The 17,077-nt window shown below is 42.2% G+C and overlaps 1 protein-coding gene across 1 annotated transcript; it reads right to left on the bottom strand.

Moving 5' to 3' along the window:
* Positions 1-284: 284 nt before the first annotated feature.
* Positions 285-16,725, bottom strand: LOC139707404 (uncharacterized). The gene is made up of 10 exons (XM_071618641.1): positions 16,590-16,725; positions 14,827-15,024; positions 14,127-14,175; positions 13,132-13,301; positions 11,690-11,800; positions 5,500-5,726; positions 4,367-4,510; positions 3,194-3,336; positions 2,786-2,902; positions 285-1,310 (listed from the first exon to the last, which is right to left on the bottom strand). The coding sequence occupies exons 1-9, from the start codon at positions 16,723-16,725 to the stop codon at positions 2,887-2,889; spliced, it is 1,194 nt and encodes a 397-aa protein (XP_071474742.1). The 3' UTR covers positions 285-1,310; positions 2,786-2,886.
* Positions 16,726-17,077: the final 352 nt, after the last annotated feature.

Raw genomic sequence — 17,077 nt, 5'->3', positions numbered from 1 at the left:
AGTCCCTCTCATTCCACAATCCTTCACACCTCCCCACCCCTCGCTTTACCTCTGTCCCCTCTGTCCAATCCAAAGTTCTTTCATTCCCCCCTCCACCTCGCTTTATGGATCAGCATCTGCTTATCAAAGAAAACATTCAGTCTTTGGTTTTTTGGGTTTGGCTTATTTTATTTTCTATTCCTAACACTTGTTCTAGTCTGGTGTAGAAATGGGAAACAAAGACAAAAAAAAGAAAGAAAAGAAACTATTTATACAAACTTTGCTTTAAAAAAAAATAAGCCACAGAAAGCCAGAAAGACATTACTATTTTACCCTGCCTGCAATGAGTGATGTTGGCCTTCAACGTATGGCTACAGCAACATAAATGAACCTCTATCTTACATTTATACCCACCTACTCACATCCTAGGAGCACTCTAAAGACACATAGGAGGCTTCAGTACAATTGGGGCCTGGCCCACACCACTAAGAAACAAGTAGAGGCTGCCATATGCAAGACTTTGCATAGGCTTGGTGTGGACATCAGTCTCATATTCCCCCGAAGGATGTTAAGTTAGCAAAATGGCACAGCATACTTAATGGGGAGGAGGAGGCAGTAAAATTTGGAGAACATGGTAATAAAGGAAGCAGATTGTGCTAGGCTATGAATGAGAGGTCACCAATGTCCTTCCTCACATGGACTCAAAGAGGTCAGACCTCACGGTGCCGTGCAAAGTCCAGCCTGGCTTATCCCAGAGGAGCTACCTGGTCAGGTGTGGATCTGTGAAAGATGCTAGCTGAGTTTCACTGACACTGTCCAGCAGTGCCTGCTTCTCACTAGGGTGCTTCTAGAACTGTCAACAAGCTCCACATTGGAACCACATGACCCATGTGTAGAAGGCAATCATTTCCCCAGAGTTGATCATCAGAGGAGAGCTGCTAAGGTGAGAACAGTGCTGAGCAGGTGCTGTGTCACTGAGGCTGTTCAGAAGCAGTGTCACAGGTTTACCATGCAATCTTAGGTGAACTCTGCCTAGTGGGGGTCTGGTGGTATTTGACTACTGGTATTCCATCACTGCCAGGAAGTCATTCTGCCTTTCTGCCTACCCTAGTAGGAGACATCTCTGATCACCTCTTCAGACCTGCACCAGCTTTGAAGGAATAGGACTCAGATGCTCCTTAGCAGATAGGCAGTTGTTCAGATGTGGGGAGGGGGGTAGGCCTAGGCTTCCTCATGCATTAGGGACCGGTGGTTGCTTTGCTTCTTGTGTGGCTCCTGGAAGGCAAGGGTGTCAATGCTGGAGCACACAGCAGGGCCCTTACGGATGTCACCTGCAAGCAAACAAAAGAATCCTGTTCAGATGGAACTATTAGACACCATTTATGATGCCCAGAGCCTGGAATAAGGGCAAAGCATGCAGGAAGGCAGAAACATGGTGGGATTTGGTTAAAAGAATGAGACAAGGAGATGCACTGGGTCTGGAGGGTTCCAGTTTAGAGGATAAGCTTCCCTGTGCACCCAAATCCCTGGTGCCCCAGCCACAGCCCTACTGCATGCCATATGGCCAGATCCTACTACTTTCCTTTTATTACTCAGTTCATGCTACAGGTTATGTGGTCTGAAGGAAAATAAAGGCCTTTGACATATTCTGGGAACAGAAGGATGGAGCATGAAACATGCACATGTAAAAACAGCCTGTACTGAAGAGGACATGTTGGGGAAAGTTCCCCTGTTAAGTGTGTGTCTCAGTTTTCTTAAGAAGAAGACAAATTGACAGGAACCTCAGAGATTCTCTAAGTCTAGGTCCACCTTTAACAGATGAGGGGCAGTAGCTCACAGAGCCAAAGGCATACAACCAGTTAATATTAAGCCTGGAGTTAGAGACCAGAAATCAGGAACAAGAGAGGGTGGGCTGCACACTGGAGGGAGCCAGCAGGAACTGGAGGCTGTGGGTTAACTTGCCAGGGATAGGAGGAGGCTGTACAGAGGCAATCCTCTAAGTGTTGTGATAAGAGGCTCAGGAAAGAAAGCAATCCTCAGAGAAGATCCAAAGGGAATTAGAAAACAAGAGCTAGTTAAGACATGGCCCGTCCTTGATCACACTATGGGTGTCAAGGCTCTCAGGGTACAACTTAGGAACATTCCTAGAAGGCTCAACTGCTCTGATGTTTACCATATATGTTTAAAGGTTTAATTTCTTATGTTTAAAACAATCAGTTACACATCAAGTTTCTCTTCATAGGATTTCTAGGGAATTATTAGCACAGCATTTAAGTAAATGTAGAGAATATCTCTCTCTATATATATATTTTAAAAACTTGTCCCTTAAAGTTCAGTCTTTTTTATTATCAGTTTTTCTTTTATATCAAGGAGACTGAGTGGATCTTCCTTCATGTTTTTTAAAGAAAATGAGGTGCCAAAATAAAATTACTATCCTTAACTTAATTTTCTGCACTTAAGCCAATTTATAAGATTATGCCTTATTTAGTTTTTCATTAAGTAGTTCAGGAAAGTCCAGAATGCACAAATGGCCTCAAGATCTCTTGGTAGACAACTAATTCACAGACAGAATTTGAAAGTTTCTTCCCTCAAGGACCAACAGAACTGCATTTCTCCTGACTCCTTGCTTGACTGACATCAAGGGGAAAAACTGGGGTAAAGAGGAGAGATGGTGACTAGGGGAGAGCAAGAACAGGGGAGGGAGCTGAGGGGGCAGGAGCGTGAAGAGAGGAGGCTCTCCAGGAGCTAAGACCTATGTAGTGGGCCAGATACCTCCTAGAATTTAAAGGAGGTCAGGGTCACTCACAGATCTGATGACAGACAGTGACGTATTTGAATTGGCTCTGTGACTGTGTAAGGTGCAACCGCTTCCTTAGCTCCAAGTTAGTCCTTGCCTTCTTCAAAACATCATGTGTCCTGGTCACTGAAAAAAGAAAAGAGTCCCACAAAGAAGGAATTTCTAACTGGGCCCTACTTGCTGGGCATGCATTTCTAGACCACTTTCTTCTCACCCCTCAATCATGGCCTATTGCTGACCCCTTCCTCTCCTCCCTCTGCATCCACAATTCCTCATGTCACAGGAGGGTTGGGCCCAGTGCATCAGACTCTCCATTCCCAACATTCCAGTGCCTCTGTGGTCACTGTTCTTCTGCAGCATAAGTGGGGAATCTGCAAGACCACCCCTTTCCTCTGCTGCTCCACAACTCAGAGGCACCTAGGCTGGCTGACAATGAACTGCTCCATGTTCTCCTTCTGCTGGTTGGCAGTCTTCAGACGCTCAGCTGCGCTCTCAAGGAACTTCTCCTGTTTGGATACTTGGGCTCGCAGATCCAGGAGCTCCCTTTCCAATGATTCATCCTGGGGAAAAAGGACAGGCTCTCAGACAACAGTGTGGAGACAAAATGCATCCAGTTTTTGTGGTTCCTACCAATCAGAAGCACAACTCTATAATCTTCTTAGCACCTCCAGACTCAGTTTCTTCCATTATATCTTCTCAATCCCTCAGTTCAGAACAGTTGAGAAAAATACCACAGGTAGGAATGTTGAGAACCTGAAAGCCCCCAATCAGACCAGCACAGGCCTACATTCCTTTGATCAAGGAGAACCTGACTCCAGACCCACAGCAACTCACAACTGTGAACAAGACCTCCAACTCAGTCCTTGAAGAAGTTTTGTCTCCCCCTTCTCCCATCCATGAAGGACTTGGAATTTCAGAGATACTATGTCTGGGACACAGGACTGCACTGATGACAGTGTTCATATTTCAAAATGTCTGTATGAACCTGAAGATGGTAAAGTGCTTCCTTGTAATTAACATAGTTTGTTCCCCAAACATACCAGTTACATTAATATGGAAATAAAAACAGTGAGGGGATCCAGAGACTGGCCCACCCAAAGCAGGACAATTCCTTAGGGGCTCTACCTTTTCCCAAGACTGGAACAGAGATAAAAGGTGTGTTGGGATTCTAGGAGCATGACTGAAAGTAGCTGAAGGATCACAGTGACTTCCTTTGATCTTTTGACCAAGAAGCACTGAGGGGTGGAAAAGTTTCAAAGGCCCATGAATTTCAGCTCAAACTTCAGAATTATTGGAAGTAGATACTTATGGATTACCAGGGTGTCTATGTCTGTGCTTCTCCATTTTATTTTCTTCTCTTTGAATTATTATCTTGGGGGTTGGGGTGTGAGGATGAAGTAAGGTAATCAGAACTTCAATGAAAGCACCCACCAAGGACCAGGAGTCTCCCTCCAGGATGCTGCACTAAAGTCCAGCACATTCTAACAACCTATGTAGCTCCTGACCATCAGAAAGTCCTGGAACTGAGAACACAGAATCTCATGGGCAGAAGAGCAGGGCTTATACCAGAAGACAACACTGGCCTCTTACCACTTTGCCAGGCAGCCCAGGGCCGTGGAAGCTTGGTAAAGCTGCTCTCCAGAACATGGTCAGGAGGGAGGCTGACTCCTCTAGGTTGTGCTGCAGGGCACAGGTGCTGCTTCTTAGCTCATGGAAACATTTGTTGCCTGGTGCCTGTTGAGAGGTGGGAGGTAGCCATGGATATCACTGAAGCTGAGACATCTCAGGGCTCAGGACATTGAAGGCTACATAAGACTCGAGCTTCCTTTGTCATGAGGCACAAAGCATGGGCTGCTTGAACCTGGAAAACCCTGGCTCATCCCTTTGAGGTCGCAGGACTGAAGTGCGGCTCCTCTTACCTGGAATGACTCCTCCACCTGGACACCCTATATAAGGCTGTCAAAGCTCATTCCCGTGTCATGTCCTCTACAAAATTTTTACTTCTTCACGTACAATAAAAGACCCCTCTGCAACAGTGAACTCGAGGCACAAGAGGTGACTTCTCACATTGGGCCTGTGGCACCTTAGTTCGTTTATAAATAGGGGTCTGTGTCTTGCCCTGAAGTGGGGGTTCCCTGGAGGCAAGGCTCTGTCTACCATCCATGGGTCTCTGGGGGGCTCAGACAGCACAGCCATTGGCCCTTGTTGTCTTTCAACAGAGAGGTACTCTGAGAGACATTGCAGATTGCCTCCCTCCAGTTGCTCCATGGGAAAAAAGAAATGCTGTGGTGGCCAGGTTCTTACTCTTCCCACACACAAGGCCTTTATGGATGCAAATCCCTCACTACCTGTCCATCTGATTGATTTTAATCTGTCCACATGGGCCAGCATGACTGTAACAAATAATAAACTATCAGAGGGTGCCGATTCCAACATCATATGGGCATCAACTCTTAACAAATGCTTTACTGAGGTTGGTGGCAATGCTGCACAGACTTCTCTGTGGCTCTGAAGGAGAATATCTGGTTGACCTTCTCTACAGCAGGGTAGAATTTAGAATTAATCAGGAGATAGGGAAGCAAGGGCCTGGCTAGAATAATTGGAAGATTCTTTCTCTGTCATTGGGAAATGCAGGACACAAAAATAAATAGTGGAGAAGAAAGTAGATTTAAGGATAAAGGGCACAAAGAAAGGGTGAACCCAGGAGGTGCAGGTGTGACTACCTCTGAGCTCTGAGCTTCAAGGCCTGGGCAGTTGCATGTGGGCCTCAGGAGAGACTGGATCTTTTGAACCAGCTGTTTCTCCTCCCCAATCTGCTCTCTGAGAGGAGTATAGTCATCAATGTGGCCTATAATGTGACAGCCATGCTTGTTGGTGAAGGAGCCATCCATAGTATCACTCTCTAGGGTCAGAGAGTTCTTCATTTCTGGAGCATCTTCCGAATCTAGCACTGAAAAAAAAAACTCACAATAATAAAAGATCTGATAATATATTCATGATAATATCCTCAGTTTCCACCAGTGCAAAAAAAGTGAAACAGCCTACGATCAAGAAAGGCAGCCTTCAAAAATGCAGGGTAGGTCAAGTCCATAGAGACTTTGGTTTCTTTATTTTTATAATCTTTCTTACATCATTACATAATGATAAACTTTCCAGAAGAAAAATTTTGTTTTCATTGACAAGTGGGCTATTCAGGACAAATAGCATAAACATGAAAGTTTTCTGGATAGAATAGGCACAGACAATTGAATAAGAACGTGTACAGGGCAATGACCCAAACAGAGCAATAGGACAACTGTGGCAAGAAGAATGAGAAGAAAGGCAGCCACAGAAGATTCAAGGAACAGGACTGAAGGCTTTGTTGTACACAGAAAATTTTCTAAATGCACATGACACACTTACAGAGGACCAACAGTTATTTGCATTAATAATTTTCCTTCATTGTGTCCAAGCCCTTTAGTTGTCATATTTATACCATTTGTCCTGGTGACAATGACAGTATCTGAGCCAGGAGAAGAGACAGAAGAGCTGTGGAGGACCAGAGTTACAAAATCCATGCCAACACCCCAAACTACAGAGGAAATAACTGAATCTAGGGAGTAAAAACAACCAGGATTTAGGTCACCACAAACACCCTGCACCCCAAATCATGCACACTCTAGCCTTCAGCACACAAAATCTTAGATCTAAGGTACCAGGATTTCTCTCTCATATCATTAGCATACATACGCCACATGGAAAATCAAAAGTCAACAGATTGATATGTTTCTATTATTTAGAACAAAAAATGTTTGATGGATGGGTATTCCAAATGAATGTAACATCCAGTAAAAACTTGTTAGGGACAATTTTATAAACCAACTTTTGAGTATAATTTCCTGTGTGCTTTCTAGTACAATGCCTTGCAGCGAAACTTAAATATGCACAAAATCACATACATATATAAAATACACACACATATGCATATATGTGAAATATGTATATGTTAAAATATTTATCAAGGGCTGGGGTGCAGTTCAGTGGTAGAGTGTTTGCTTGGCACACAGAAGGACTTGGGTTCAAATTCCCTGTGTTACAAAAGTTGATCAAAATGTAAACTATCAATAAAAGGAGTTCCTGGTAAGAGGAGAGTGGGTCAGAGCCAGGTTCAGTTCAGGCCTCTGGGGCTGGGAAAAAGAGGAAGAGCAGGGACTGAGCCATGCTGCTGCATCTCAGCTGGTATATGGGAAAACAGTGACAGGGAAGCCCTGTTAGAAGGAAGTGAAGAGGAGACTCAATACCGCACCCACCATGGGAGCTCCAAAAGGGCAAGGCAGCAACCTAATGTATGCTGAGCAGTTCCTGCCAGCTGGGTACTGTGCTTAGCACTTCACAGATGGTTCTTACTTAAAGGCCACAATAAAAATTCAAAGAAATTGTCCATTTTTATTTGAAAATTGAGGTCATTATCTGAAAAATGAGTATTCAGCACAACCAGGGATTAATGTGACCCAAGAACATCTGGCATGAGAATGTCAAGGCTCAGACTTAGAGAAACCTGAGCAGAAGTGATTGAGTATATGGCCATGCAGGTGATGGGAGAGGGTGAATTAATTGGTGCCCCAAAAGGCAAAACAGAAGACACAGAGTGGAATGATGTGTCAAGAGGCTAGGGAGTGGGGCCTCTGTTAACATTTAAATTAAAACGAGGGAGGCAAGACAGAGGCTGGATATTGAAGAGAGCCAGAGAAATCTGGTGAACATGCTTGTCTGAAGAGGCAGGCAAGAGACTGGGGCACAAGTGGATGTCTACCATGTGGAATAAATGTGCCTGCCACCCAGCACTTTCCCACAGCCCTGGTTTCCTTAGGGACAGGAGCATTGTGCCACATACTGAGGTCCCCCTAGGTGAAGAAAAGGAAGCCACTCTAGAGAGTGTGGAAGGTCTGTGATACTGAGACAGAGCCTAGTGAAGTGGAAGGAAGACCAACTAAAAGGCCAAGCACCTGATTTGGTCTCTAACCCCTGGAAACCCAGCTTGTCTATTAATGTCTCAGTGCCCCCTGTGTCAGTTGGATCATGTAAAATATAAAAATATAGTAAAACCTGTCCTACTATAAATGACATTGGAAAACACAGGCTCCAGGCCAGTATGTGTCTCCCACCTATAGCCAAACTTCCATAGAATTTTTGTTTTTGCCTTTTAGGTTTTATAATGTTTTTCTTACATATATTTATTTTTTAAAATTAGAAGTGTCTAGTTATACATAGTAGTGGGTTCATTTGGACAAAATCATACACACATGCAACTTGACTTCCATCCATGATTTGCCCCTTTCCTTCTCTCTTTTTCTTCCCATCCTGCCTAATGTCTCCCAAATCTCCTTCATCTACTCTACTAGACTTCCTTTTGATCATCTATTAATTTATATCAATTTATATTTGATTGCTTCTTTCTACCTATGCATAAAGGTGGAGTTCCCTGTGGTATATTTATATGTGCACATAACAACATTTTAAGAATTTATCCTGAGTCTGGGGTTCTCTGGACACATCATTCCACTCTGTGTCTTCTGTTTTGCCTTTTGAGGCACCAATTAATTCACCCTCTCCAGTCACCTGCATGACCTCAATCACTTCTGCTCAGGTTTCTCTAAGTCTGAGCCAGTAGAGAGCACTTGCCTCACACATCTGAGTCCCTGTGCTAAATCCTCAGCACCAGGTAAAAATAAATAAAAATAAAGATATTTCTGGAGTTGTACTAGGCTGCAGTCCCACTAACAATGTACAAGTGTTCCTTTTCCTCACAACCTTCCCCACATATTGTTTATGTGTATTTTTGAACATTGCAATTCTGGAGTGAGATGAAATTTTAGTGTTTTCATTTGCTTTTCCCTGATTGCTAGAGAGGTTGAACATTTTCTCATCTATTTGGCTATTTGTGGGTTTTTTGTTGTTGTTGTTTGTAAAGAAGTTTCTATTTAGTTTTTCTATTAACTATTTATTGATTGGGTTATTTGAGATATTTTTATATTTTATATTTATATATTTTATATTATGAGTTATTTATATATTCTGGGTATTAAATTCCTTATCAGATGAGTTCTGGCCAAGATTTATTTTCCCATTCTGTAGGCTCTCTCTTCATGCTCTTCTTTATTTCCTTTGCTGGGAAGAAGTTTTGTAGTTTGATGGCATCCCACTTATTTATTCATAGTTTCAGTTCATGTACTTTTGAGTGCCCTGTTAAGGAAGCTGGTGCCAGCAATTATATGATAGAATGTTGGCCCTACGTTCTTTTCTAGCAGTTGTAAGGTTTCTGCTCTAATTCCTAAGCGTTTGATCCATTTTCATTTGAGTTTTGTGCAGGGTGCAAAATAGGGTTTTAGTATTATTTTTCTACATATATTTATCCAGTTGTCCCAGCACCATTTATTAAAAAGGCTCTTTCCTCTAGTGTATATTTTTTGCAAATTGTTAAGTATCAGAGGGCTCTAAGTATGTGGATTTGTCTCTGTCTTCTCTTCTGTCCTATTGGATTTTGGGCATCTTTTGGTGCCAATATCATGCTGTTTTTATTACTAGAGCTCTGCAGCATTACTTATAGTCTGGAGTTTTATATTTAACAATGGTACCAATAATAAAAAACAAACTGAAATAAAACATGCGTTCAAGAATTAGATAGTAGGAGTCAAATATGTGGGCTAATATATGAACTTCCCAACTTGAAGTAGTGGGAATCAAATAAATAAATAAAACACACACACACACACACACACACACAAACATATATGAATACAGTATTTTTCTTTTGGTAGAGCTATTTTTGTTTAATACCTTTACTTAAATTCTCTTTTATGTGGTGCTGAGGCTCCAACCCAGTCCCTCACACATGCTAGGCAAGTGCTCCACCACTGAGCTACAACCTCAGATCTAGGAATACAATATTTTTTTGCAACTTCTTTTAAAAATATTATTATTTTGACATGATAGTATATTTTGACATATTATACATATATAACTTTTTGAAAATAGGTTTCCCCCATTATTGTAGTTGTACATGATGAGAAGCTACATTGGTCGTGTATTTATAGATGAAGATAGGAAAGATGTGTCCTATTCATTCTCCTGTCTTTCCTATTACCATGCTCCCTCCCTTCTCTTCATTCCCCTTTGTCTAGTCCACTGAACCTCTAATCTTTCACTCCCTTGTGGTGAGTTAGCATCCACATTCTGCCTTTGGATTTGGGGACTGGCTTATTTCACAAAGCATGATAGTCTCCACTTCCATCCATTTACTGGCAAATAATATAATTTCAGTCTTCTTTATGGCTGAGTAGTATTCCATTGTGTATGTATACCAAATTCTTTATCTATTCATCTGATGTATCGCAACTAGGTTGGTTCCATAGCTTGACTATTGTGAATTGAGCTGCTATTGAATATTGAAATGGCTGTGTCACTGTAGTATGCTGATTATAAGTCCTTTGGGAATAAAGTGAGAAGTGTGATGATGGGGTCAAATAGTGGTTTAATTCCAAGTTTTGTGAGGAATCTCCCCACTGCTTTCTGGAGTGGTTTCACCAATTTGCAGTTCCTCCAGCAATGTATTAATTGAATCTCTTTCCCCACATCCTTGCCATCATTCATTGTTGCTTTGATTTTTAATGTCTCCCATTCTGAGTGAGTCAAATAGTGGTTTAATTCCAAGTTTTGTGAGGAATCTCCCCACTGCTTTCTGGAGTGGTTTCACCAATTTGCAGTTCCTCCAGCAATGTATTAAGTGAATCTCTTTCCCCACATCCTTGCCATCATTCATTGTTGCTTTGATTTTTAATGTCTACCATTCTGAGTGGGGTGAGTGGTTTTCCAGCACCATTTGTTGAAGAGGCTATCCTCTGCATACTACAGTGACACAGTCACAACAATGTTTTTAGCAGAATGATTCACAATAGCTAAGCTGTGGAGTCAAATTACACACACACACACACACACACACACACACTCTGCCATAAAGAATGACTTTATGACATTTGCCAGTAAATGGATAGATCTGGAGACTACCATGCTAAGTGAAATACGTCAATCCCCCAAAACACAAAGATCAAATGTTTTCTCTGACATTTGGAAGCTAATCTACACTAAGGAGGGAAGAGGGGAAGAATACAAGTTCCAGGTATTAGACAAAGGTAAATGAAAGAAAAAGAGGAACTGGTAAGGAAAGGAAATGAATGGTAAGAAAAGGAATGAACGTGACATAATTTTGCTATGCACATATAGGAACACAACACAGAGAATGTCACCATTGTGTACATCCACAAGCCTGGGGTCCTAATTAGAATAAGATATATTCCAAGCTTGTATATGATATCAAAATGGGCTCTACTCTCATGTATAATTAAAAAGAACTAATAAAATAAACATAATAAAAAATGACACTTTCATTTGCATGTCTAAGATAATAATCTAGGCTTGAATTAGACTTGTTCCCCATGAAAATCCCCAGAAAAAAAATCCATGTGCTAGTAACTTAGGAAGGCCATATTCCCAGCAGAAAGAGGTAATGCTGTCAAGGAAGTCAGGTAACCAAGGCAAAAAAGTCTAGAAAGTATGGAATTTAAGGGAAGGTAGCATGTGTCTGAAAGATGCTCTTCATAGGGTTGGGACCCTAATCTGACTGGACTTCCCTGCGGCAGTTATCAGGAATATCAGGAGAGCAGGTGTGAGAACAGAGCAGAGTTCAGAATAAAAACAGGAAATGTAGATGGAAGGGCAGGTCAGGGCTACAAGGCCGTGGAAAATACAGATAAGACCAAACAGAGGCTCCATCTGCTGTTGGAGACAAGCACAGGTGAAGAGAAATCACTGCAGAAGTAGGAGCTACAATCTTCTACAGAGTTAAAAGGAGTCAAGTGCATCCCAGAGCCAACATACCTGATGCTTGAAGGCCAGGGAATCTGCATGCTAGTTTCCTCTTGCTCATCAGAACTTTTCTTGTAATTATCTTCTGTTTGCAGACACCTGTGGCATCATTGAGGACATGCTCTGTAAGTATGTACAACAAAGATAGCAATTGTAAAATCCAATAACTCCTAGATATATTTGACAAATACTAGGAAATCACAGTGGGAGTAGGTTGTGCTTTAGGGAAGGAAGAGATAATAAAAATCAAGCAAAATCAAAAGAGAAACAAACACATTATTAAGAAAAGGAAAACTTATCCTAAGGAATTAAAAATGCACATAATAATGATATACTGCATGTATACCCATTATATATGATAAAACACATATATAAACTTTGTGTAATACACACAAGAGGGGTCTCTATATTTATCTGATGGACAACTGCTCCTTGGGGCTCTTGACTCCACCTGTGCATGGGAAACTTGCATCTATGATATGTATGGGCTCACATATCCAATCAAAGGCCCTTGAGCCTTCTCTGAGGAAGTTGAAAGGAGAAGAGGGTTCAGTAACAATCCCAGTTCTCCCTTTGCTAACCACTCCTGAAAACCCATTTCTTATGTCCCTGCCGATTGACCCAACCTAGTGACCCAGGCACAGTGACAGAAATCATGTGTCTGATGGACATGTCATGTTTTGTACATGTGCCTAGGTATTCTTGGATGGGTGGTGCCCATACAAAAGTCCCTAAAGTAAAGTCATCCAATTGACAAAGAGGACTTTGAAGTAAGAAGGATTTCATATTTATTACCCCAATATGATTAATCTTAGTTACTTTTTCTGGAGAGAACATTCTACAAAGACACCAGGTCATGAGACAGAAAAAGGGGATTTGTTTATCTTGATCCACAGGCAGAAAAGATCATGGATAGAAATTGTGGACATCATTTTTTTTTTAGGTGGGGGTAGGGGGATTGAACTCAGAGTCACTCAACCACTGAGCCACATCCCCAGCTCTATTTTGTGTTTCATTTACAAATTGGGCTTCACTGAGTTTCTCAGCACCCTGCTGTTGCTGAGGCTGGCTTTGAATTCATGATTTTCCTGTCTCAGCCTCCTAAGCCACTCTGATTATAGGCCTGACCCACCGTGCCCAGCACAGTGCACATACTTTAAAGACAGAATCAGTCAGAGTCTATGAAGTGCTCTTGATGCCCTCCCTCCTACTGCAACCTACATGTAAATATATGGCTGGCACAGCAAAAGCAACAATGAAATAAACCTGACCAGACCATAGGAAAATAGCAAGGCTGAAGATCCACCTGACCTCTGTACCTACTCTGAAACAAGATGGGTCTCCTGCCTCTGCATGCATATATCTCAGCCTACACAGTGGAGTTGAGTGCAGAGAATTTGTGCATTCCCAGGGAGTCAAGTTGGATTCATCTGAAGTATGATAGGAGTACTCACTGGCTTCATCCGCAGCAGAACTGACTTTAGGCTCATCAGATGGGAAGACAGAGCTTTTGACAAGTTCTTGTGAGTCAAATTTTGAGTCAGGATGACCCGAGGGTAGAAAAGACTTTTTGTCCAGCAGGAGGTCATTCTCTTTCTCCTCCTGCAGGTCACCATTGAGACTGCTGAGACAAGGAAGAATAACAGATAAAATCAAGGTGGTTTAGAAGCTACAGCCTCCCAGTTGGTCCTGATTCAAAGTTGAAGAGTGGAGTCCCCTAACAGGTGCCTCCCTTCAAAAATGATCCAGAAAACCATTTTCAACTCATGGACATAGTTTAGGTGCCCTGGTATGAGAGACAGGGACAGTCACTCATGTCCAGTGTACTGGGCAGATAACAAGCTGATGAGAAAGGAGGCTTGACTCCTTCTACAAGGCACAGTCACATAAAGAAGCACACAATGAGAAGCAAAGCTGTGCCTGAACCTAGGGCATGACTGACATTGACACTTACATAAAGATGGCCAGCAAATACAACCCGGTACATGATAGAGAGTCAGAGAATATGTGCCTTCTAGAACTTTTTCTATCCATTTTTCTAACATAATATTTTTTGGAGGGGGAGGGACAGAGCGTATTTCTGCTTTTCTTGCTATGGCACACCTGTCCACAATCTCAGACCATTAGTGTAGAAAGATGGTTTACCTCTAATCCTGATTTTGCAATTTACAGAGTTAACAAGTGATTTCATTAAAAGCAAAAAATGCCCAAGACTGACTGTGCAGTTCTTCTTAGTCACACTCACTGTACCAGCACCAGAAAGATAAAAGATAACCTTGCTATGGGCTCCATCACACTGGGCTTAGTCAACATCACCCCTGCCAACCGTAGTCTTTCTTTACATTTGGTCATCAAATGTGTCTACTTTTGACCTCATGATCTACTCCTTCAGGTCATCTTTAACCCCTTATTTTCCCTTTCTTACAATCCCCAGATTATTTGTTGTTACCTGGAATTCAGTGAATTTTGGTCATTTTCATCATGATTTTCATAGTTTTCTGCAAATAATTCAAAAACATCCAGGAGTCATTATATAGTGCTATTTCACCCATTTCAACACAGAGCCCATGTGGGTTCTTCAGTCACCTTGGCTAGACAGGAATAAGAATGTACAGGAAATCTTGAAAGTTATTGCAATGCAAGTCAGGAATGATTTTCCTTTGTGCATGAAGGATAAGAATCCAGGGTTGACTTACTGCTGCTTGCCAAGGAGGTTCCAAGAAGGAGCCGTGTGCCAGTGACTTATGAAGGCCACGTTCCCAGAATAAAGAGGCAGCGGAGTCAAGGAAGGTGGTTAGATCAAAAGCCTAGACAGCGTGTGATTCCAGGGAAGGTGGCATGTGTCTGAAATATGCTCTTCATGGGATTGGAACCCCCAATCAGGCTGGGCTTTCCTGTGGCAGTTACAGGGAATATCAGGACAGAAGATGTAGGAACAAAGAAGACTTCAGAATGCAAACAGGAGGTGGAGATGGAAGGGCCTCTCAGGGTGGGAGACCATAAGAAAGAGACATAAGACCAGATAGTCTCCCTCTGCTGTTGGAAAGAACCAATGGTGAAGAGAAATCACAGCAGAAGGAGCTACATCCTCATAGAGAGCTAAAATGGGAAAGTGCATCCCAGAGCCACAGGAGCCATCCCCAATCCACCTGAAGCTTGAAGTCCAGGGAATCTGCATGCCATTCTCCACTTGCAGAAGAGCTGTTTTCTTTTCATGATCTTCTGGGTCATGGTGTCAATGAGGACATGCAGCTCACACCCAGGTGTTTTGACAGCTGAGCCTCCAAGGGCATCAACATCAAGTTTGGGAGGGTTCTTCACTTCATTGCAAGTATCCAACTTCAAATCTGAAAATAAAAGAGGAACTATTATCCTGTGACACACCTATTGACCCAAAACGGTCACCAAATCAAGAAAGCAGCCTTGCACAAGAGGGTCTAAGGATTGATGTGCAGCTTATAGAGACTGATACTTTTGTTGATGCTTCTGACATACCCAGTAATGATAAACTTTACAGGAGGCAAGTGTGCTTCCAATTCTAGAAAATATTCAATTAATACAGAAGTTATAGACACCTATAGCTCCCTGGTATATAAGGAAATAATACCATTAGAGATATAGGCAGAGCTTTTAGTCAGGAAGAGATTATCAAAGTTAAGCAAAATCATAGTAGAAGAAAAAACTATATGAAAGTAAAAAACTGGGGAAGAATCGTCCCTGGAAAATTTTAAATCTTACTTATGACTGACTTATTTTATATACAGGCATTATTACTAATTGAACTACTGTATAACCTAACATAGGATGGATACATCTGATGAATACAAAATCATGAACGTTTACATGAGGGATTGTATAATATTGAAATGCTGGCCACAAGAAGTTGGAAATGATTTAGAAACATGAGAAAAAAACCAGATGTTTGAAAAGCAGATGTTTAAAAAATTCCCTGTTAGACACCAGAACACAATCACACAACTGAGCCTGTAGGCTGTCTTGACTGGGATTGTGGGAGCATCCAATAGAGTCCAGCAGGATGAAAAGAAGGTGAACAACCTCAAGTTTTCACACGTGCTTCAAGAACTACACACTAGTGATGCACACTGAGCCCATGCCAGGGAGTGCTCCACATGAGGGACAGGTGTTTCTTCTCTTGCATGACCCTCAGAGGTTTGTAATGAGGGCTAGGGTGCCCACATCTGTCAGATGAGTGTGGCACCTGACATGAGAACCAGAGGCTCCAGAAGCTGATATTGAGGGAGACAGAGAATCAAGATGAACACAACCCAGAGTAAGGGGGCAGGAGGGACTGAAACTCAGTCTTCACATCTGAGCAGAATTGAGTCCTTGTGAGGACACTGGCTAAATGGCTATGGAGACAGATGAATGGAGAGGATGGACTCAGTGTGGAATCATCATGGAGACCAATTTGTGCACTTTCTGTGAGAAGGTGTCACTTTATTTCAGAGAAAAGGAAAAGACAAAAATGTGCTGGGTTTGTCAGGACACAGAATTGTGGGCCCAGGATTTAAACTATTACTGAAAAATTGCTCTATATCAAATGAAAATATCTTTTGAAATCATATTTATCAAATCACCAGAAGTTATCTAAGGATTTGAGATTACATAGTCAAAGCTTGCATTAATTTTTTTTTTAATTTTTATTGAATTGGCACCGTGGAAATTATTTTAACTAATAAAATCATGAAAGAGATAAAAGCACCTAAGATATCCACTTGGTCAAGGTCAGCCCAGGACCTGAGAGTGTATCTAACCCTAGACTCCAGGCTCCGGCTCACATCACTATGTCAGAGAATCTCAGCTTTCAGTCTGACCCTGAGAGAACATGGACAGGCCCATCATCTCTGCCACCCACAACATTCTAACAACCAATACGTGGGTCAGAGCTTACAAATTCCCTTTCCTTCTTGACCTGGGAAGAGCATGCACTGTTTTCCAGGGTCAGTGTTGGCTACACAGCTATTGATAGCAGAGGGAAGGCTCAGCCTGGCTCCACCATCACCACAGATTAACTGGTGATCCACCATCGTCCCCTGACAACTACTCATTTGGGCATTTACATCCAGGTGTGCATCTGAAGCTTGCATCTCTGACACACTGGAGCTCACATGCCCACTCAAAGGCCCTTGGAAACAGCCCTTCTCAGTGACACCTAAAAGGAGAAGAGGGTTCAGTAACTATCCCAGTTCTCTTTGTTTAGTACCCCCAGAATGCCCATTTCTTATATCCCTGCCTGTGGGAAAAACCATCCAGTGACTCAGGTACAGTGACAGAGATCATGAGTGTGATGGATATGTCACCTTTTGTTTCTGTGTCTGGGATGCTAAGAAGCCAGAATCAATAAATGGGATGGCAAACTTCAAAGCTTCTTCACAGTAA

Source organism: Marmota flaviventris, chromosome 10 (assembly GCF_047511675.1).
Source record: "Marmota flaviventris isolate mMarFla1 chromosome 10, mMarFla1.hap1, whole genome shotgun sequence".
Taxonomy (NCBI): domain Eukaryota; kingdom Metazoa; phylum Chordata; class Mammalia; order Rodentia; family Sciuridae; genus Marmota; species Marmota flaviventris.
The sequence above is the reverse complement of the archived record's forward strand: the minus strand, read 5'-3'. Positions and strand labels throughout refer to the sequence as shown.

Bases quoted from the DNA above. Each gene is read 5' to 3' on its own strand.
- LOC139707404 (XM_071618641.1), bottom strand. From the start codon at position 16,725: ATGGTGGATCACCAGTTAATCTGTGGTGATGGTGGAGCCAGGCTGAGC. The intron at 13,302-14,126 runs GTAACAACAAAT...TCCTTGTCTCAG, and splicing joins CAAAATTCACTGAATTCCAG to CAGTCTCAATGGTGACCTGC. The intron at 11,801-13,131 runs GTGAGTACTCCT...ACATACTTACAG, and splicing joins TTCTGCTGCGGATGAAGCCA to AGCATGTCCTCAATGATGCC.